Below are 24,239 nucleotides of genomic sequence, written 5' to 3'. Positions count from 1 at the left end.
GGCTTCCTATTCACTCAGTCAATTAGGTTAGTATTGTCGAGTAACTACAATGTTGTTGATCCATCCTCAGTTTTCTCCTATCACAGCCATTAAACTCTAACTGTTACTGTTTTAATGTCACTATTGGCCTCATTGTGAAATCCCTGAGCGGTTTCCTTCCTTTAAGGTAACCGAGTTAGGAACGACGCCTCTATCTTTGTAGTGACTAGGTATATTGATACACCATCCAAAGTGTAATCAAAAGGGATAATCAATATCTGCTATTTGTATATTTACCAATAGGTGCCCTTCTTTGTGAGGCATTGGAAAACCTCCCTGGTCTTTGTGGTTGAAATTCACTGCTCGACTGAGGGACCTTAGAGATAATTGTATGTGTAGGGTACAGAGATGAAGTAGTCATTCAAAAATCATGTTAAACACTATTATTGCACACAGAGGGAGTCCATGCAACATATTGTGACTTGTTAAGCAAAGCTTTACTCCTGAACTTATTTAGACTTGCCAAAACAAAGGGGTTGAATATTTATTGATTCAAGACATTTCTGCTTTTCATTTTTTATTAATTTATCAAAACATTATTCCACTGTAGTCCATTACCTTCCGGTTCCAGTGGCATGCATGAAACGGGTAGCTTTCTCATTGCTTTTTTTTAGCAAATAACTATGAACTAACAGACTTCTGCTCACTTCTAAAGTGGATACATACTCAACTAAAAGTGGAAAGTTTGGAGACAGCAGAAAATTTGACAGAGGGGCGACTCCATGACCTGGAAACAGCGCAAACTATGCTAGAAGGCGAAATCAATTTAATAAAACATTTAACAGAATCACTCGAAAATCATTGATGTAAATTCAATGTGCGAGTCACAGGACTTGAAACTGGTGTGGAAGAGGAAGGGCAACCCAACTTCTTTCATAAGCACTCTTTTCTATGAACTGTTTGGGCAGGAGACCCTGGGTTCCATGCCACTGATAAACATTTCGCACAGTAAGGGTCCTCTCCAGAACGGATCTCGGTGTATGATTGTACGAATCCACAGTTCTGAAGTCAAACTGCAAATTGTTCGCCTCGCTGCGGAATCGGGGGCTCTGATCTACAGTACCAGTCAAAAGTTTGGACACACCTACTCATTCCAGGGTTTTTCTTTATTTTTACTATTTTCTACATTGTAGAATAACAGAGTGAGATGCTATGTTAGCTAGCTGGCTATGGCTATCCAACACTGGAACTCTTCCAAGTCAAGGTAAGCTTTTGGTTTTAATAATTTATTGCCACTGGGCCCTTCGATGTAACTGTTAAACTGCTTGCTGTACACTATACTGCCTGATTGTAGAGGGTTTATTAAACGCATTTGTACTAGTAGCTAGTTATGTTGAATATGACGTTGGCTAATATGGTGATAACAATGTAGGCTGTGTGTAGCGGTTAGCGGTTATGGTATGAAGGTTTTGCTTGGAAGGTTTTTTCGCCTGGTCACAGACAGCTGTTGTATTGTGCACTGAAGCCCACAAGCGAAAAGAAAAGGTGAGAGAGCGTAATCATTAATCCAACTGTTGGATGAATGATTACAACCTAGATCAGCTAGATGTGCAAGGCGGTATTGAATGTGTCACTGTCTGTCACTTTGATTACTCCAATTTCTATCTCGACCTGTGCACCTACAGTGGGGAAAAAAAGTATTGTCAGCCACCAATTGTGCAAGTTCTCCCACTTAAAAAGATGAGGCCTGTAATTTTCATCATAGGTACACAACAACTATGACAGACAAATTGAGAATTTTTTTTCCAGAAAATCACATTGTAGGATGCTTAATGAATTTATTTGCAAATTATGGTGGAAAATAAGTATTTGGTCACCTACAAACAAGCAATATTTCTGGCTCTCACAGACCTGTAACTTCTTCTTTAAGAGGCTCCTCTGTCCTCCACTCGTTACCTGTATTAATGGCACCTGTTTGAACTTGTTATCAGTATAAAGGACACCTGTCCACAACCTCAAACAGTCACACTCCAAACTCCACTCTGGCCAAGACCAAAGAGCTGTCAAAGGACACCAGAAACAAAATTGTAGACCTGCACCAGGCTGGGAAGACTGAATCTGCAATAGGTAAGCAGCTTGGTTTGAAGAAATCAACTGAGGGAGCAATTATTAGGAAATGGAAGACATACAAGACCACTAATAATCTCCCTCGATCTGGGGCTCCATGCAAGATCTCACCCCGAGGGGTCAAAGTGATCACAAGAATGGTGAGCAAAAATCCCAGAACCACACGGGGGGACCTAGTGAATGACCCGCAGAGAGCTGGGACCAAAGTAACAAAGCCTACCATCAGTAACACACTACGCCGCCAGGGACTCAAATCCTGCAGTGCCAGACGTGTCCCCCTGCTTAAGCCAGTACATGTCCAGGCCCGTCTGAAGTTTGCTAGAGTGCATTTGGATGATCCAGAAGAGGATTGGGAGAATGTCATATGGTCAGATGAAACCAAAATAAAACTTTTTGGTAAAAACTCAACTCGTCGTGTTTGGAGGACAAAGAATGCTGAGTTGCATCCAAAGAACACCATACCTACTGTGAAGCATGGGGGTGGAAACATCATGCTTTGGGGCTGTTTTTCTGCAAAGGGACCAGGACGACTGATCCGTGTAAAGGAAAGAATGAATGGGGCCATGTATCGTGAGATTTTGAGTGAAAACCTCCTTCCATCAGCAAGGGCATTGAAGATGAAACGTGGCTGGGTTTTTCAGCATGACAATGATCCCAAACACACCGCCCGGGCAACGAAGGAGTGGCTTCGTAAGAAGCATTTCAAGGTCCTGGAGTGGCCTAGCCAGTCTCCAGATCTCAACCCCCATAGAAAATCTTTGGAGGGAGTTGAAAGTCCGTGTTGCCCAGCGACAGCCCCAAAACATCACTGCTCTAGAGGAGATCTGCATGGAGGAATGGGCCAAAATACCAGCAACAGTGTGTGAAAACCTTGTGAAGACTTACAGAAAACGTTTGACCTGTGTCATTGCCAACAAAGGGTATATAACAAAGTATTGAGAAACTTTTGTTATTGACCAAATACTTATTTTCCACCATAATTTGCAAATAAATTCATAAAAAATCCTACAATGTGATTTTCTGGAGAAAAAAAATCTCATTTTGTCTGTCATAGTTGACGTGTACCTATGATGAAAATTACAGGCCTCTCTCATCTTTTTAAGTGGGAGAACTTGCACAATTGGTGGCTGACTAAATACTTTTTTTCCCCACTGTATGTTGTAAACATTCATTCGTAGGTTGCAGCAACCTCATGATGGGTATAGGGAAAATGTGAGTTTCATGTAGTAGCCTAAACCTATCGATGTCACATTGAGATGGGTGAATTTGAATAAGAATGACAGTAAACTAATAAGCTGTAATAGAAAAAAGGCCATACTCATAAACTGTCCTCCCTCATCTTAAACGGCACCGACCGCCACCGGTGTAGGCCAGTGACACAAAATCTCAATTTAATCAATTTTAAATTCAGCCTCTAACACAACAAAATATGGAAAAAGTAAAAGGGGTGTGAATACTTTGAAGGCACTGTATAAATACGCACACATGTACACACACACACACACACCTGGATTTTCATGATTCCGGCCACTTGAGTAGTGGAGGAGCCGATGGTGAATTTCCACTCTGACCTCCAACGTCCATTCCTTTAAAAAGAGAGAGAAAAGACTAGACATTTAAATCCACAAGCTCACATAAAGTGCGTCTGAGTTTAGTGTCGTCTCCCTCTCCCTCCACTACACAGCCTTTCCTAAGCGGAATCAGATCTTTACACTCAGGGAGCCTTAAGTGCAGTAAAAACCCACCCGCAAAGAAGATTGCCACAGCCCTTATCCAATTAAATTAATTTGATCTTGGCTGGCTCAACAAGGTAATGGGGGGGTCACTGATCTCTAAACCAACAGGCAGTGGCTAGCTAAGTACCGAACAAAGCAAGCTTAGTGTTTAAACACTGTTTAGCATGTAAACCAGACAATTGAAGGTTCACAGGCTAAACATACTTTGATTCTGCCTGGAGAGATTTTGAAGCCATTTACAGGGCATTCAGAAAGTATTCAGACCCTTTGACTTTTTCAACATTTTGTTACGATACAGCCTTATTCGAAAATGGATTACATTCTTTCCCCCCCTCAATATACACACACACACAAACAATACCCCATAATGGAAAAGCAAAAACAGGTTTGTCGAGATTTTTGCAACTGCATAAAAAAAACGGAAATATGACATTTACATAAGTATTCAGACCCTTTACTCAATATTAATCTTACCCCTCAATCCTGACTAGTCTCCCAGTCCCTGCCGCTGAAAAAAACATCCCCACAGATGCTGCCACCACCATGATTTACCGTAGGGATGGTGCCAGGTTTCCTACAGATGCGACACTTGGCTTTCAGGCCAAAGAGTTCAATCTTGGTTTCATTAGACCAGAGAATCTTGTTTCTCATGGTCTGAGAGTCTTTAGGTGCCTTTTGGCAAACTCCAAGCGGGCTGTCATGTGCCTTTTACTGAAGAGTGGCTTCCGTCTGGCCACTCTACCATAAAGGCCTGATTGGTGGAATGCTGCAGAGATGGTTGTTCTTCTGGAAGGTTCTCCCATCTCCACAGAGGAACTCTAAAACTCTGTCAGAGTGACCATCAGGTTCTTGGTCACCTCCCTGACCAAGGCCCTTCTCCCCCGATTGCTCAGTTTGGCCGGGCGGTCAGCTCTAGAAAGAGTCTTGGTGGTTCCAAACTTCTTCCATTTAAGAATGATGGAGGCCACTGTGTTCTTGGGGACCTTTAATGCTGCAGACATTTTTTGGTAACCTTCCCCAGATCTGTGCCTCGACACAGTCCTGTCTCGGAGCTCTAGGGACAATTCCTTCGACCTCCTGGCTTGGTTTTTGCGCTGACATGCACTGTCAACAGTGGGACCTTATATATACACATGTGTGACTTTCCAAATCATGTCCAATCAATTGAATTTACCATAGGTGGACACCAATCAAGTTGTAGAAACATCAAGGATGATCAATGGAAACAGCATGCACCTGAGCTCAATTGCAAATCTCATAGCAAAGGGTCTGAATCCTTACGTAAATAAAGTATTTCTGTTTTTTAATTTTTATAAATCTAAAAAACAGTTTTGTCATTATAGGGTATTGTGTGAAGATTGATGAGGATTTTTATGTATTTAATCAATTTTAGAATAAGGCTGTAACGTAACAAAATGTGGAAAAAGTCAAGGGGACTGAATACTTTCCCAATGCACTGTAAATGATTAGAACCCTAAACCACAAATATACTTCATTAATCCGGCATCTTTGATTCTAAAAATCCATACATACCAGAAGTTTTTTGGTTGAAACTGATGGCACTCGATACACACAATGATGGTTTGATGTCCGTCAATGGTTTTGCCGTAAATCTAAAAAGGGAGAAGCGACACATATTTTCAGTGAACTCGGTTATCACATAATATGAGCTACATGATCAAATGACAAATTCAACAGTGCAGGATCAGTCAAGAAAAAGGTGTTATGCAGCCCAAACGTACAGTGCAGACTCCGTTGGGGTAGTGCTCCTTGACGTAGGCCCGGACAGCACCGTCCACAGCACTCCTCCAGCCCTCCATGGCTCCGTCCAAATTGTGTGGCTGTGGGTCGCTGGCCTCCTTCCTCAGATGGTCAAACTTAAAGGAGATCTTGTTTTTAGGGTCCAGGACCCTGCCGTTGCCCAGGTCTCCATGCTCTGTGATTAAGACCTGGAGAGGGAGGGAGGGAAAATTGTTGTGTAGTCTAAGAATAGGACAAGAATTACACTGAACAAAAATATAAACGCAACATGTAAAGGGTTGGTCCCATGTTTCATGAGCTGAAATAAAAGATCCCATAAATGTTCCATACGCACAAAAAGCTTATTTCTCTCAGATTGTGTGCACAAATTTGTTTACATCCCTGTTAGTGAGCATTTCTCCTTTGCCAAGATAATCCATCCTCCTGACAGGTGTGGCATATCAAGAAGCTGATTAAACAGCATGATCCTTACACAGGTGCACCTTGTGCTGGAGACACTAACAGGCCACTCTAAAATGTGCAGTTTTGTTACACAACAGGGATTAACATGGGTAACCGGGATCCCGGGACCACTCTTATAATAATATAATAATATGCCATTTAGCAGACGCTTTTATCCAAAGCGACTTACAGTCATGCGTGCATGCATTTTTTTGTGTATGGGTGGTCCCGGGGATCGAACCCACTACCTTGGCGTTACAAGCGCCGTGCTCTACCAGCTGAGCTACAGAGGACCACATTTCCCGAAATGTTTTAATGACATTTTCTAATGGAATTCCACAAAATACACAACATGTGCAGCAGTAGATTGGCAAAAAAGAAAATAGCACATTATCCAAACAGGTTGTCACATGGAAGCCTTTAGCCTAGTGCATTTACTTCACATAAAGTCGGCATAAATTCAAAGCACACGCATAAATGACACTGCCAGTCCGAATGCAGTTTAGAGTTCTCATCAGAACTAAAGCCCGACCCCAGGCCTGTTCCAACATCATAGAAATTAAATGAGCCTCAACCTGAAAAGAATAACAGATTTCTAGAAAACAGTAGGCTATATTGATTTTAACTGGTGTTGAGAACAACGCGGCGGAGACGATCGGCAGAGGACTGAGTAGATGAGGAAACAGCCATTGATAAACTGAATGAAGAAAATATTGGAATAAAGTTGGCTAATGCAATTGAAGGCATGTATCCAATTCTTGCTTATACTGAAACTCCCAGTCATATACAACCGTTATACTAATTTAAAGCAATAGTCGCATGTGGTCACCTAGATTATCATTTCAGCACCATTTTGATTGGGACAGCGCCATCGCGCTGCTTTGAGACAAGCGTGGGGGACTCATCTAGATAAATCAATCAATGTCAGATCGCCGTTTGGATTTTTGGTAACAATTAGGCTGGGGAAATGTTAGCTAAATTGAGGTGAGTGCTAATGATAATCTTTATTCTAGTTTGCTCATATATTAGCTGATCAGAACATTTATAGCATGTTATACAAGTGGATTTTGCTCATCACTCACTTAGACTGTCCTACTCACGGACAAAAGCCTGTGACTTGTCTGATCAATCAATCAATGTGATTTAGTTTTACTGAATCGCTGTCTGTATATTTGGTTAATTGATCTCTGGCTGGACAAGTGGAAGTGGTAGCTCACTTATTAATTTGCTCATCTATCACTGATCAGAAACATTTAGCATGCAATAATGTAGCCTAAATCAAGTGTAGGCTATTATTTATCTATTGACTCACGTAGTAGCCTTATATAGAGCCCAGGCTATTTTCCTATCGTCCCAATCCCACTGAAACCCAAAATCCTGACTCCTGTCTCGCATTAAAATTCCTAACTTTATTCTGTAATCCATAGGTTGCATTATCAAAGCACGTCAAAATACTGCTATAACACTTCCCCCGCTTCTCTGCGCTGTCTAGTGTTGCTGCCCATATGAGAGCTTCGGTAGGGAATATCTGATCAACCAACGGTATGAGAGTAGATATGGATATTATTATTTATTTAAAAAGTTGGTCCCCGTTAAGATACCTTGATATTTAAAATAATTTCCTCTCTTTATCTACCTGTTATTCATGAGCTGATGTGCCATCTGTATAATCATCAACTAAATTTAGCCAAATAGGAGATATTCTATCATTCATTGGAGGTTATCTAGCAAGCTTAGCAACTTTGGTCATTTGACTTTTGTTTGACTGCCGTTACAAAGTTTGTATGATTTGATAACGCTATGGCCTACTTGGGGTGCGCTCTTTGGTTCCTGAAAGCGCTCTGTATCGAGATAGCCTAGGCCTACTGCTGAAATGCGGCAAATTAATTGAGGAACATGATAACGCTCTGAATTTTGAACGGCCTGTTTTGCAATTCACAACATACGTTACTCTACCATTACTAAATATCAGTTACACCTGCTGTGAAATCTTTACAGTGTCGCAGCCAAGATGGCAATATCTTGGTTTTAAACGCTTTAAATGGTCACTTACGATTTTTGCGGTATTTTCCGGGACTCTCGGGATGAATATGAATTATTCCCGGTATTGAAACTTGATAGATTTTCGGGAAAATATTAATCCCTACCACAGACGTCTCAAGTTTTGAGGGAGCGGGCAATTGACTTGCTGACTGCAGGAATTTCCACCAGAGCTGTTGCCAGAGAATTGAATGTTATTTTTTTTTATTTAACCTTTATTTAACCAGGTAAGCCAGTTGTGAACAAGTTCTCATTTACAACTGCGACCTGGCCAAGATAAAGCAAAGCAGAGTGATAAAAACAACACAGTTACATATGGGATGAACAAAATCTATATACAGTGTGTGCAAATGTAGTAAGTTATGGAGGTAAGGCAATAAATAGGCCATAGTGCAAAATAATTACAATTTAGTATTAACACTGGAGTGATAGATGTGCAGAAGATGATGTGCAAATAGAGATACTGGGGTGTAAATGAGCAAAATAAATAACAATATGGGGATGAGGTAGTTGGGTGGGCTAATTACAGATGGGCTGTGTACAGGTGCAGTGATCGGTAAGCTGCTCTGACAACTGATGCTTAAAGTTAGTGAGGGAGATAAGTCTTCAGCTTCAGAGATTTTTGCAGTTCGTTCCAGTCATTGGCAGCAGAGAACTAGAAGGAATGGCGGCCAAAGGAGGTGTTGGCTTTGGGGATGACCAGTGAGATATACCTGCTGGAGTGCATACTATGGGTGGGTGTTGCTATGGTGACCAATGAGCTAAGTTAAGGCGGGGATTTGCCTAGCAGTGATTTATAGATGACCTGGAGCCAGTGGGTTTGGCAACGAATATGTAGTGAGGGCCAGCCAACGAGAGCGTACAGGTCACAATGGTGGGTAGTATATGGGGCTTTGGTGACAAAACGGATGGCACTGTGATAGACTACATCCAATTTGCTGTGTAAAGTGTTGGAGGCTATTTTGTAAATGACATCGCCGAAGTCAAGGATCGGTAGGATAGTCAGTTTTACGAGGGCATGTTTGGCAGCATGAGTGAAGGAGGCTTTGTTGCGAAATAGGAAGCCGATTCTAGATTTAACTTTGGATTGGAGATGCTTAATGTGAGTCTGGAAGGAGAGTTTACGGTCTAACCAGACACCTAGGTATTTGTAGTTGTCCACATATTCTAAGTCAGATCCGCCGAGAGTAGTGATTCTAGTCGGGCAGGCGGGTGCAAGCAGCGTTCGATTGAAGAGCTTGCATTTAGTTTAAGAGCAGTTGGAGGCTACGGAAGGAGTGTTGTATGGCATTAAAGCTCGTTTGGAGGTTTGTTAACACAGTGTCCAATGAAGGGCCAGATGTATACAAAATGGTGTTGTCTGCGTAGAGGTGGATCTGAGAGTCACCAGCAGCAAGAGCGTCATCATTGATATACACAGAGAATAGAGTCGGCCCGAGAATTGAACCCTGTGGCACCCACATAGAGACTGCCATAGGTCCAGACAACAGGCCCGCCGATTTGACACATTTAACTCTTTCTGAGAAGTAGTTGGTGAACCAGGCAAGGCAGTCATTTGAGAAACCAAGGCTATTTAGTCTGCCAATAAGAATGGGGTGATTGACAGAGTCGAAAGCCTTGGCCAGGTCGATGAAGACGGCTGCACAATACTGTCTTTTATCGATAGCAGTTATAATATCGTTTAGGACCTTGAGCGTGGCTGAGGTGCACCCACGACCAGCTCGGAAACCAGATTGCATAGCGGAGAAGGTACGGTGGGATTCGAAATGGTCGGTGATCTATTTGTTAACTTGGCTTTCAAATACTTTAGAAAGGCAGGGCAGGATGGATATAGGTCTAACAGTTTGAATCTAGAGTGTCACCCCCTTTGAAGAGGGGGATGACCGCGGCAGCTTTCCAATCTCTGGGGATCTCAGACGATACGAAAGAGAGGTTGAACAGGCTAGTAATAGGGGTTGCGACAATTTCGGCAGCTAATTTTAGAAAGAAAGGCTCCAGATTGTGTGTGGGGGGGGGGCATGGGCAAGTTGCAGCGGAGGGTGCAGAGCTGGTGGCCGGGGTAGGGGTAGCCAGGTGGAAAGCATGGTCAGCCGTAGCAAAATGCTTGTTAAAATTCTCGATTATCGTACATTTACATTTACATTTTAGTCATTTAGCAGATGCTCTTATCCAGAGCGACTTACAGTTAGTGAATACATATTTTTTTATACTGGCCCCCCGTGGGAATCGAACCCACAACCCTGGCATTGCAAACGCCATGCTCTATCAACTGAGCTACATCCCTGCCGGCCATTCCCTCCCCTACCCTGGACCACGCTGGGCCAATTGTGCGCCGCCCATGAGTCTCCCGGTCGCGGCCGGCTGCGACAGAGCCTGGATTCGAACCAGGATCTCTAGTGGCACAGTTAGCACTGCGATGCAGTGCCTTAGACCACTGCGCCACTCAGGAGTTAATTTATCGTACATTTATCGGTGGTGACAGTGTTTCCTAGCCTCAGTGTAGTGGGCAGCTGGGGGGGATGCTCTTATTCTCCATGGATTTTACAGTTTCCCAAAACTTTGTGGAGTTAGTGCTACAGGATGCAAATTTCTGTTTGAAAAAGCTAGCCTTTGCTTTCCTAACTGATTTTGTATATTGGTTCCCAACTTCCCTGAAAAGTTGCATATCGCGGGGGCTGTTCGATGCTAATGCAGTACGCCACAGGATGTTTTTGTGCTGGTCAAGGGCAGTTAAGTCTGGGGTGAACCAGGGGCTATATCTGTTCTTAGTTCAGATTTTTTTGAATGGGACATGCTCATTTAAGATTGAGAGGAAAGCACTTTTAAAGAACAACCAGGCATCCTCTACTGACGGAATAAGGTCAATATCCATCCAGGATACCCGGGCCAGGTCAATTAGAAAGGCCTGCTCGCTAAAGTGTTTTAGGGAGTGTTTGACAGTGATGAGGGGTGGTCGTTTGACCGCGGACCCATTACAGACGCAGGCAATGAGGAGGTGATCGCTGAGATCCTGGTTGAAGACTGCGGAGGTGTATTTAGAGGGTAAATTAGTCAGGATGATATCTATGAGGGTGCCCATGTTTACGGATTTAGGGTTGTACCTGGTAGGTTCCTTGATAATTTGTGTGAGATTGAGGGCATCTAGTTTAGATTGTAGGACGGCCGGGTGTTAAGCATATCCCAGTTTAGGTCACCAAGCAGTACGACCTCTGAGGATAGATGGGGGGGCAATCAATTCACATATGGTGTCCAGGGCACAGCTGGGGGCTGAGGGGGGTCTGTAGCAAGCGGCAACAGTGAGAGACTTATTTCTGGAAAGGTGGATTTTTAGAAGTAGAAGCTCAAACTGTTTGGGCATAGACCTAGATAGTATGATAGAGCTCTGCAGGCTCTCTCTACAGTAGATTGCAACTCCGCCCCCTTTGGCAGTTCTATCTAGACGGAAAGTGTTGTATGTTGGGGATGGACATTTCTGAATTTTTGGTGGCCTTCATAAGCCAGGATTCAGACACTGCTAGAACATCAGGGTTGGCAGAGTGTGCTAACGAAGTGAATAACTCAAACTTAGGGAGGAGGCTTCTGATGTTAACGTGCAAGAAACCAAGGCTTTTACGGTTACAGAAGTCAACAAATGATAGCGCCTGGGGAGTAGGAGTGATACAGGGGGCTCCAGGGCCTGGGTTAACCTCTACATCACCAGAGGAACAGAGGAGGAATAGAATAAGCATACGGCTAAAGGCTTTAAGAACTGGTCTTCTAGTGAGTTGGGTACAGATAATAAAAGGGGAAGATTTCCAGGCATTGTAGAATAGATTCAGGGCATTATGTACAGACAAGGATATGGAAGGATATGAGTACAGTGGAGGTAAACCTAAGCATTGGGTAACGATGAAAGAGATGGCATCACTAGAGAAACCGATTGAGCCGGTCTCCGCGTGTATGGGGGGTGGGACAAAGGAGCTATCTGAGGCAGGTTGAGCAGGACTGGGGGCTCTACAGTGAAATAGTACAATAAGAACTAAACGAAACAGCAATAGGCAAGGCATATTGACATGGGAGAGAGGCATAAAGCAATCACAGGTGTTATTCGAGAGAGCTAAGACAACAGCTGGTAATGGCGACGAAAGTTTGGGCTGAGGCTAAACAGATAAACAGGATGGGGTACCATATAAAGGAACAGTCCAGCAGGCATCAGCTGTGTAGCTGAGTGATCATAAGGTCCAGTGAACAGCAATAGGTGAGTCCGGGAGCAGTTTGGTGGCTGCTACGGCACAGGCGAGCAGGAGGCACAGCTGTTGATTGCGTGTGCTAGCGGGCCGGGGCTAGCAGATGGATCTTTGTGGTCGTCGCAACGGGAAGCCTGTTGAAACCACATCAGACGATTACGTCGGCAGACCAGTCGTGATGGATCGGCGGGGCTCCGTGTCAACACTAGGAGGTCCCGTCCGGTTGACAGAGCGGTAGATAGCCGGGAGATGGGCCTGGCTCGAGGCTATCTCAAGGCTAACTGGTGCTTGCGTCGGGACAGTGGTGATTAGCCAACAAAAACAACAGCCATACGGTTGCAGCTAGCTAGTTGTGATGATCCGGTGTTAAGGTCCAGAGATTCAGTGATTCTGGCAGAAAATCCTATATGCTCTGGGTCGATAGCGCGCTGTGCAGACTGGCCGATAATTGTCCAGGCTAGAGCTGGCTGGTAGGTAGTGCAGGCCACGGACAATGGTGAAGACCGCTAACGGTGGTTGACAGAAAGTAGCTAGTTAGCTGGCTAGTTTCAGCCAGAGGTTTTAGATAAAAAGGTATAAAGAAATAATAGAATCCGTTCCACATTGGGTGAGGCGGGTTGCAGGAAAGTATATTTAGTTAAACGATGGAAATTGAGATTGAGAAATATATGAAAAATACAAAAAAACTGGCTATTTACACAAGGACACTACAGAATACACGACTGCACTGCTACGCCATCTAATTTCTCGACCATAAGCCGCCTCCAACGTTGTTTTAGAGAATTTGGCAGTACGTCCAACCGGCCTCACAACCGCAGGCCACGTGTAACCACGCCAGCACAGGACCTCCACATCCAGCTTCTTCACCTGCGGGATCGTCTGAGACCAGCCACCCGGACAGCTGATGAAACTATGGGTTTGCACAACCGAAGGATTTCTGTCAGAAACCATCTGCGTGCTCGTCGTCCTCACCAGGGTCTTGACCTGACTGAAGTCAGCTATGACACCGAACTGCAGTGGGCAAATGCTCACCTTCGATGGCCACTGGCATGCTGGAGAAGTGTGCTCTTCACGTATGAATCCAGGTTTCAACTGTACCAGGCAGATGGTGTTGTGTGGGTGCGCGGTTTGCCAATGTCAACGTTGTGAACAGAGTGCCCCATGGTGGCGGAGGGGTTAAGGTATGGGCAACCTTAAGCTACGGACAATGAACACAATTGCTTTTTATTGACGGCAATTTGAATTCACAGAGATACCGTGAAGAGATCCTGGAGGCCCATTGTAGTGCAATTCATCTGCCGCCATCACCTCATGTTTCAGCATGATAATGCACAGTCCCATGTCGCAAGGATCTGTAAACAATTCCTGGAAGCTGGAAATGTCCCAGTGTTTCCATGGCCTGCATACTCACCAGACATGTCACCCATTGAGCATGTTTGGGATGCTCTGGATCGACGTGTACGACAGCATGTTCCAGTTCCCACCAATATCCAGCAACTTTGCACAGCCATTGAAGAGGAGTGGGACAACATTCCACAGGCCACAATCAACAGCCTGATCAACTCTATGTGAAGGAGAAGTGTTGCGCTGCATGAGGCAAATGGTGGTCACACCAGATACTGACTGGTTTTCTGATCCACGCCCCTACTTTTTTTTAAGGTATCTGTGACCAACAGATGCACATCTATATTCCCAGTCATGTGAAATCCATAGATTAGGGCCTAATGAATTGATTTCAATCAACTGATTTCCTTATATGAACTGTAACTCAGTAAAGTCTTTGGAATTGTTGCATGTTGCGTTTATACTTTTGTTCAGTGTATATGAGTTGTGTGACCCATTCCTTATATTCCTGACACTCAGTCTAGTGTGTGTATAAACCAGAAGATTTATCAGTGTATTATTGTGTTACCTAGGCAACAACACAATCACACTGAACTGGAATACTACCTAAATACAAGGCGAGGAATTGTTTGTATAGCAAACATAGCAACAATACAATAACTTTCGATGCGACAAGGCTAATATTCTTCAGTTCATCCACTTACACATCCGTAAGGCTGGTCTCATTCATACATCTAGTCCAAATGACCAGAGCCGTTAATCCCTATAGCCGTCTGTTTCTAATGACACCAGGTCAGTAGTCACTAGCATCATAGGGTATGGTTCTAGAGGGGCTGACTACAGTGAAATCTGTTCAAAAACATGTCTTGTTTCTCTGTATTTCTGGAGGACATGGTGAAGACCATTGTATTCCGACAGATGGCTTCACACGCGATGCTCGTCTCTCAACTGACAGGCGAAATAGTTGCGATCTGACATAAGACAATGGATGTAGCCTACCTGTTCTTCATATTGCTCTACTTTCACCGGAGTAAACTGGTCCACGTTGTACTGTGCAAAAGCACTACAGAATCAAACAGAAACAGGTACAAGCTTAAATCAGTGCCAATAGTCAATTATTTCCTGGAGAAACAATGACTATTTCCCAGTTGTCAATAGTACATTCCATTTAGTAGAGTTTGACAGATTTAATGACGTCAACTGACCACAAGTCTATGAGTCACTGACAGTAAAGAGTGTCGACTTACTGCGCTGCACCTTCCCTGAGAAGATTGTCATTGTTGAGCAGCAATCGTACATCTGTGGGGAAGAACATAACCAAATGTCAGAGCTCAGAAACCTACAGCAAACATGCGGAAAGATTCACACAAAGAAAATCACTGCACACACACCTAGCATGGGGCTAAAACGGACATAATCACAGATAGAGAGAGAGGCCGAGACCGTTAGAGACAGAGTCTTAGGATGAGGTTAAAGCAGACATGACAAGTTGACACACAGTAAAGGGCTGTGAAATCAAAGAGAGATGAAAGCTGAAGCGGTGGCACATTGGTAGAGGGGAGTGTGTGTTGGGCTGCGATAAGGAGGCGCAGACAGCCCCCCCCAGCGCTCCTCAGCTAATCATGATGGGGGGCAGGATTATACACACACACACACACAGCCCTCGGAATCCCTCGAATAAATAGTGTCTCTTTAAGCCCTCTCCCCAACACACACACACACTTCTCTCCTCAATTCCTCCCCTCTTTTCACACTCATCTCACCGTCAGCTGCTTAGAGACTCCCCTGTCCCGTGACAGTGTGTCACCACTTTAACTGTGAGGCAGTGTGTTAAAGCTTAGACACCGGTAGGGAATGTCAAACGTTTGCCTGCCCACAGTATTTAGCACCTCTGTTTTTATGCAGATTTTAGAATATTTGCATGAAAATCTGTTGCCAAATTGGATGGAAACCTAGCTAGTGTGCTAATTAGTTCCTGGGTCTTTGTCCCTCAACCGGCATGTGTGTGTTCATGGCTGAGGCCTCAATGAGGAAGGGCTGCCCTACTGACTGTATGACCGTGAGCACCACTCACTCACATGGCTCTCCGTCACGTAAATCAGGTCTTTCTCACAGGCTACAAGTGAAGACAGACAAAACTGCGCGCGTCCTTATCCAATTCCAAGGCGCATATTGAAGGTATTGGAAGAACTGTCCACATTTACTTTTTGTCAGCCAACAAGTTGAGTAGGCCTAACGAACAGCAAAAGCACTAGCCTATGTCAATCTACAAGGCCTGACCCCAATTAGTCGACTGGTCGATTGTTTGGTCGTTAGGATGTTGGTCGACCAAAATTGTTTTAGTCGAGTAGTAACAAATAAACACACAAATCAAAATTAAATTAAAATGCAAATCAATTTATAACATTTTTGACATGCGTTTTTCTGGATTTTGTTGTTGTTATTCTGTCTCTCACTGTTCAAATAAACCTACTATTAAAATTATAGACCGATCATTTCTTTGTCAGTGGGCAAACGTACAAAATCAGCAGGGGAACAAATACTTTTTTCCCCTCACTGTATATATCTATCTATCTCTCCATCTCAGTGAACTACTCCATTGCGGAGGCCTAGACTAACAGCCAATTTATGTTTGATCCGAAAATGTGGTCGGACGCTCCATATGGAGGGTGTGATGCAATTGCGGAGCCTCCAGAGGCATTCAGAGGCCAAATCCAGCTACGTACCGCATCGCCATGCACCTCCCAAATGTTGTAACAATGCGGAGGGCTCTGAATAGCTCCGCATTGACATGATTGGTTGACGGTAGGTGGGGGCGGTACATCCTGTATAAACATTCACTCACTTCCTTGACAACCGCTCTGCACTGCTCCGTGAAGCGCAAGAAGAATGAATGCCCTGACTTCCGCTGAGACAATATCACCGTAAATGCTGCATGGTCAATGCAGATGTCGGATTGACCATGCACCCAGATGCACAATGCACTTCTCTCTACAGAATGCGCTCTCTCCCGTCAATGTGTGCGCCTTCATTGTTTTATGACTTCATTGTGTGAATTGTTTGAGTTTCATTGTTAGTGTATATCAATTCCCCATTACATACAGTACCAGTCAAAAGTTTGGACACCCCTACTCATTCAAGTGTTATTATATATTTAAAAAAAATTTATGTTACTTGTAGAACAATAGTGAAGACAACAAAACTATGAAATAACACATATGGAATCATGTAGTAAAAAAAAATTGTTAAACAAAATCAAAATATATTTTATATTTGAGATTCTTCAAATAGCCACCCTTCGCCTTGATGACAGCTTTGCACACTCTTGCCATTCTCTCAACCAGCTTCATGAGGTAGTCACCTGGAATGCATTTAAATTAACAGGTGTGCCTTCTTAAAAGTTAATTTGTGGAATTTATTTCCTTCTTAATGCATTTGAGACAATCAGTTGTGTTGTGACAAGGTAGATAGCCCTATTTGGTAAAAGACCAAGTCCATATTATGGCAAGAACAGCTCAAATAATCAAAGAGAAACGACAGTCCATCATTACTTTAAGACATGAAGGTCAGTCAATACGGAAAATTAAGAACTTTGAAAGTTTCTTCAAGTGCAGTCGCAAAAACCATCAAGTGCTATGATGAAACTGGCTCTCATGAGGACCGCCACAGGAAACGAAGAACCAGAGTTACCTCTGCTACAGAGGATAAGTTCAATAGAGTTACCAGCCTCAGAAATTGCAGCCCAAATAAATGCTTCACTGAGTTCAAGTAACAGACATCTCAACATCAACTGTTCAGAGGGTACTGTGTGAATCAGGCCTTCATGGTCAAATTGCTGCAAAGAAACCACTACTAAATGACACCAATAAGAAGAAGAGACCTGCTTGAGCCAAGAAACACGAGCAATGGACATTAGACCGGTGGAAATTGTCCTTTGGTCTGGAGTTCAAATTGGAGATTTTTTGGTTCCAACTGCCGTGTGTTTGTGAGGCAGGTGTGGGTGAACGGATGATCTCCGCATGGGTATTTCCCACCGTAAAGCATGGAGGTGGTGGTGTTATCGTGTGGGGGTGCTTTGCTGGTGACACTGTTATTTACATAGAATTCAAGGCACACTTAACCAGCATGGCTACCACATCATTCTACAGCGATACGCCATCCCATCTGGTTTGGGCTTAGTTGGACTATCATTTGTTTTTCAACAGGACAATGACCCAACACAACTCCAGGCTGTGTAAGGGCTATTTTACCAAGAAGGAGAGTGATGGAGTGCTGCATCAGATGACCTGGCCTCCACAATCACCCGACCTCAACCCAATTCAGATAGTTTGGGATGAGTCAGATGACTGTTGGAAAAGCATTCCAGGTGAAGCTGGTTGAGAGAATGCCAAGAGTGTGCAAAGCCGTCATCAAGACAAAGGGTGGCTATTTGAAGAATCTCAAATATAATATATATTTTGATTTGTTTAACACTTTTGTTTACATGATTCCATATGTCTTATTTCATAGTTTTGAAGTCTTCACTATTATTCTACAATGTAAAAAATAGTAAAAAATAAAAGAAAACGTGTGTCCAAACTTTTTACTGGTAGTGTATATCACCAGTAGTACATTTACCGTTAATTTCTAACCTACAATGTTTGTTATTTTGGTTACGTAATTATTTAACGCTAACGTGATTAGCATGACTGTTGTAAGTAACAGCGAACTTTCCAGGACATAGACATGTCTTATATGGGCAGAAAGCTTAAATTCTTGTTCATCTAACAGCACTGTCCAATTTACAGTAGCTATTACAGTGAAAAAATACCATGCTATTGTTTGAGAGTGCACAACAACAACAAAAACTATCATGGCAACTGGTTTGATAAACCTCTGAAGGTAAATAATGTACTTACATTCAGTAATCTTGCTCTGATTTGTCATCCTAAGGGTCCCAGAGATAAAATGTAGCATAGTTTTGTTTGATAAAATCAATTTTTATATTCAAATGTAGGAACTGGGTTCTACAGTTTGAACCCCTGCTATCTCTGGCTCCACACCCACCCCACCCGGCCATCTAGATGTGTGAAAGTTAGTGTATAAGCTAATGATCCATCATGTATGACATTCCTGGGAGTGTGTAAACTTACGTTTTGTATTACCATATAATTGTTGTATGTTCTCTATAGTTATGTACTTGAAAATGTATCAATTGACCAATTAGACACATTTGGGCAAACTTGATACAAAATATTCCAGTATTGCAATGCTTCACTGGATCAATCTGAAACTTTGCACACAAACTGCTGCCATCTAGTGGCCAAAATCTAAATTGCACCTAAACTGCAATATTATATTGTGGCCTTTCTAATGCATTTCAAAGATGATGGAACAAAAAAAACGCATGTTTTTTTAGTTTGTATTATCTTTTACCAGATCTAATGTGATACATTCTTCTACATTAATTTCATATTTCCACAAACTTCAAAGTGTGTGCTTTCAAATGGCTATATTTGGATGTCATTTTAGTCGAAAATTGAAAAAAAAAGTGTCCAATTCTTAAGAGGTTAAAAAACATATGGAAAAATACATGCTAAAAAAATTGTGGTTTTATGGTCGGGACAGCCCTACAATCTACTATTCCCCCATAGTACAAAAGTTGTCCTATTCTATTCTGTGCGAGAAATACAGTGCATTCGGAAAGTATCCAGACTCCTTTACTTTTTCCACATTTTGTTACGTTACAGCCTTATTCTAAAATGGATAAATTATTATTTTTTCTTCTGATCCATCTACACACAATACCACAATGACAAAGCAAAAACAGGTTTTTAGAAATGTTTGCAAATGTATACAAAATAAAACGGAAATATCACATTTAAATAAGTATTCAGACCCTTTACTCAGTACTTTGTTGAAGTACCTTTGGCAGCGATTACAGCCTCAACTCCCGCGTTGTCTTGGCTGTGTGCTTAAGGTCGTTGTCCTGTTGGAAGGTGAACCTTCGGCCCAGTCTGAGGTCCTGAGCGCTCTGGAGCAGATTTTCATCAAGGATCCATCTGTACTTTGCTCCGTTCATCTTTCCCTCAATCCTGACTAGTATCCCAGTCCTTGCCCCTGAAAAACATCCCCACAGCATGATGCTACGATCACCACGCTTCACCGTAGGGATGGTGCCAGGTTTCCTCCAGACATGATGCTTGGCATTCAGGCCAAATAATTAAATCTGGGTTTCATCAGACCAGATAATCTTTTTTCTAATGATCTGAGAGTCTTTAGGTGCCTTTTGGCAAACTCCAAGCCGGCTGTCATGTGCCTTTTACTGAGGAGTGGCTTCCGTCTGGCCACTCTACCATAAAGGCCTGATTGGTGGAGTGCTGCAGAGATGGTTGTCCTTCTGGAAGGTTCTTCCATCTCCACAGACGAACTCTGGAGCTCTGTCAGAGTGACCATCGGGTTCCTCCCTGGCCAAGGCCCTTCTCCCCTGATTGCTCAGTTTGGCCGGGCGGCCAGCTCTAGGACGAGTCTTGGTGGTTTTCAAACTTCTTCCATTTATGAATGATGGAGGCCACTGTGTTTTTGGGGACCTTCAATTTTTCAGAAATGTTTTGGCAACCTTCCCCAGATCTGTTCCTTGACACAATCCTGTCTCGGCGATCTACAGACAATTCCTTTGACCTCATGGCTTGGTTTTTGCTCTGACATGCACTTTCAACTGACGGACCTTATTTAGGCAGGTGTGTGCCTTTCCAAATCATATCAAATCAATTGAATTTTCCACAGGTGGACTTCATTCAAGTTGTAGAAACATCTCAAGGATGATCAATGGAAATAGGATGCACCTGAGCTCAATTTTGGGCGGCATAGCAAAGGGTCTGAACACTTATGTAAATAAGGTATTTCGTTTTTTTATTTTTAATACATTTGCAAACATTTCTAAAAACCTGTTTTCGCTTTGTCATTATGGGGTATTTGGTGTAGATTGATAAGGGGAAAAAATAATTTTATAAATTTTAGAATAAGGCTGTAACGTAACAAAATGTGGAAAAAGTCAATGGTCTGAATGCACTGTAAATATTCCAAACATAGTCTGGGACAGTTGTGGGATGCGATAGATCTCAAATTAATACAACCACTAGCATCAAAAAACCTGTTTTAAGCAATGAGCCTGACGCAACAGATGAGAACGTTTAGCTTAAGATGTTGATAAATAATTAGGGTATTTCTTCACATTATAAGCGCAGCAATGCGCACATGGCAGTAGGCTATAAGCGTGAATGTTCCATTAGCAGGAAAACACCATTCTCAAAAGTGCCCACAAATGAGATTATGAATAATGCTTTTATTATAAAAAGGTGCATTTTTATGGTGAAAATGATCTTCCTCAAAATTGAAACTCACGCGCTGCGTATGTATGCCAGTTAGGCTCTACACCCGTTGTAAAGCTGATTAATGTGCTTCATTTGAATAAGTTATTTGGCCACTTTAGTTGTGATACAAACCTTGAGGTGTGAGACTGATTTGGAAAAAGTCGCAAAAAAAGCATGCGCTGTTTCTTGCCTTAAACTGGGCATCATTCACAAGTGATAATATATCATTCACAAGTGATATGCTAATATTGTCACCCATCACACTATTCTTGATTTAATCTTGTCTTTACATATACAAAATAATATGTGTGAAATTTGTTTTGATTTAAAACGGACCATTATCATGCACCGGTCTCGAAACAGGGGCAGCGGAAAAAAAGACATGTCATCTATGCACTTAAATAGCGAATGGGGGACGCTTTTCCCATGGTTCATTTTCATGCCAGCCAGGTAGGCTATACTCCTGTTGTAAAGAGAAGCAATGTGCTTAATATTAGGAAAGTTGATTAATAAATGTAGTAGGACTAGCCTACAGAAAGCTGATGGGATCCTCCTCTTTTTAATAGAGGCCATCACTCGGTTCTCACAAAGTTGTAGAGCCTATAGAAATGTTGCGCAACATGAACTCTCATGAAGTGTTTGATTAGATTTTCGAATTGCATATGCATTGATGTCAGAGTGATTTGAGGGACAATAGAGTGCTGAGTAACAGGCAACTTAGCAAGTTTGGTAGGCTACTAATGACCATCAGCAGCATCAGAGCTTGGAGAAGCCTAATTACCATAACTAAAATGTCACGTGGCGCAGTGGTCTAAGGCACTGCATCGCAGTGCTAGCTGTGTCACTAGAGATCCTGGTTCGAATCCAGGCTCTGTCGTAGCAGGCCGCGACCGGGAGACCCATGGGGCGGCGCACAATTGGCCCAGCGTCGTCCAGGGTAGGGGAGGGAATGGCCGGCAGGGATGTAGCTCAGTTGGTAGAGCATGGCATTTGCAACGCCAGGGTTGTGGGTTCGATTCCAGTATGAAAAAAATAAAATAAATGTATGCACTCACTAACTGTAAGTCGCTCTGGATAAGAGCGTCTGCTAAATGACTAAAATGTAAAAAAAAAAATGTACATGTAATTTGACTGCCGTCATGACTGATGACCACCGGTGTGGCGGTAATACGGTCACCGTAACAGCCCTAGTGGTGACTGGTCTGTCATTCGTGCTTTATGTTAGCAGTATAGGCCTAGTGCACAGTCTGAGGGCGATATGGGCCAGCTACTTTGGTTAACGAGACTTTCTTTCAGAACTGATAGTTAAGAGAAGACTAGCGAGAGCTTACATGTGTGGGTTTTAGTTAGATACTAAGATACAGATACTCTCTGTGTGTGAGTGCTCTGCTCTGTAGTGTGTGGTTTCAAGATGCTGAGGAATGATCTGTGTCATAACATCTCTAGTGAGAAATACTCGCTATAGCTTACTACCTAAAGTGTGAGTTGTGATCCTCACAAGCTAGATTCCTGCTCCTGGCTTTGGTCAATACACACGCATCCTAAAACATAGGCTACAAACAAAAGCTCACCGTTGAAAACTTCATTGAACTCTCCCGGTGGGGCGTGGATGACAAAGTTTGCTGCTATGCGTACCTGCAAACACAAAGACACACTTTCAAAACACACGTCAGAAATGCAAGGGTAGGCTTAGTACCAACACAAATCTCTTAGATCAGTGAATCACACAGGCAACATTCTCGTTTTCCTAAACTTTGAGATCTCAGTCTGGAGACTGGTGAGGTCAGCAACACAAACATCAGGACCAGCACAGAACAGCACAGTGGGATAGGGATAACATTGGGTAGATGTGTTTTCATCCATTTATGGTCAACTTTCCTCTCCCTCTGTTTCTCTGTTATTGAGGCCAATAGCATGATGGACGAATACAGTGGGTTTACAACCACAATTCTCACTTCTCCGCCACTGTAGAGAAGTGAGAATTGTGAGAGTTGCCCTCTCTTCATAACGTCGGAGCATCCAGCATCTGTCTGCCTGGCACGTCTCCACTGCTGCTCAGTTGCACCACAACACTTCCTGTTTGGAGGTGATATGTGAAACTGAGAGCAAGGGGCGGGCAGCCCCTCCCTCGAGTGGCTCATGAACATACAAGGGCATGAAAATGTGCTGAGGAGCCTAGTAGTGAAGTGCAACCCTCCCTCTCGCTCTGCCAGGGTAGGGCTTGGCATGTGGCTTCACTGGCTTGGCTAGTACATCGTCCCCGCCTCCCACCCCCCTGGACTGACAAGCCGGGAAAGGGAGGTGTGTGTGTGTGTCTCTCCCTTGGGCCCTCATCAGTGGTGTGTATGAGGAGCTTTGGTGCTCAGCACAGATGCAGACTGATTCTCATAATGAGTGATATGGTGAGAGCCAGAGAGGCACTCAGGGATTCTTACCTGTGTGTGTGTGTGTGTGTGTGTAGCTCTGGAAAAAGAGTATGTGCATTGCTGAAATCCCTATGGAGGAGGCATTTGGATCAGGACTCCCTTATTATGCTTCAGAGCGATGTAAACAAACTTTAATTGTAAACACTGCAGCGCCACTACTCCTTTTACACTCAACTCTGCTCTGTTAGCCTAGCATTGTGAGATGCTGTGCGATTCTATTTCATTGCTCCCTCTAGGTCAGGTCGTTTTTGTAAAAGAGAATGTGTTGTCTTAAAAAAAAAAAAAAGAGTTAACCTTATACAACCGCATCATATCGTTACCCTATCACCGCATTCAGTTAACTTCTATATAGTGACACTAACAACACGTCTGTTGGGTGTGAATAAAAGGCATGATGCACTTCATTACAACTATTGGGGTGATTTTCATGAAACCAATTTATACCATGTCAGTAGTTAATAGTTACTAAACCATGGTCCATGACGCATCCATTTCACCAGCCGACTTCTTAGTTAAAAAGGGCTCAATAAATGAATATATCAATTCAGTGCAATTCACTGGCCCTTTTCCAACCCCATAATAATATAAGTGTTTCCCCTAGATAAATCTAAATTCTTGCCGCTGCTGCAAAAAAATATGTAATTAAAAAAAATATATACAGTGCATTCGGGAAGAATTCAGACCTTGACTTTTTCCACATTTTGTTAAGTTACAGCCTTATACTAAAATTTATTAAATTAATTGTTTTCCTCAATCTACACACAATACCCCATAATGACAAAGTGAAAACAGGTTTTTAGAAATATT

At 42.9% G+C, this 24,239-nt stretch overlaps 1 protein-coding gene across 1 annotated transcript in view; it reads right to left on the bottom strand.

Annotated features, from left to right (window-relative positions):
* Positions 1-24,239, bottom strand: part of LOC311137788 (F-actin-capping protein subunit alpha-2-like) — a 44,635-nt gene that overhangs the window by 4,166 nt on the left and 16,230 nt on the right. Inside the window, exons 2-7 of the mRNA XM_084172374.1 lie at positions 22,578-22,641; positions 14,902-14,953; positions 14,654-14,717; positions 5,585-5,791; positions 5,376-5,455; positions 3,614-3,692 (exon numbers count right to left, since the gene is read on the bottom strand). Of these exons, the coding sequence (XP_084028500.1) occupies positions 3,614-3,692; positions 5,376-5,455; positions 5,585-5,791; positions 14,654-14,717; positions 14,902-14,953; positions 22,578-22,641 (546 nt within the window). The remainder of the gene's footprint in view (positions 1-3,613; positions 3,693-5,375; positions 5,456-5,584; positions 5,792-14,653; positions 14,718-14,901; positions 14,954-22,577; positions 22,642-24,239) is intronic.

Source organism: Coregonus lavaretus (genome assembly GCF_964263955.1).
Source record: "Coregonus lavaretus genome assembly, chromosome: 11".
Taxonomy (NCBI): domain Eukaryota; kingdom Metazoa; phylum Chordata; class Actinopteri; order Salmoniformes; family Salmonidae; genus Coregonus; species Coregonus lavaretus.
Note: the sequence above shows the minus strand (reverse complement) of the source record. Positions and strands in the feature narration are given on the sequence as shown.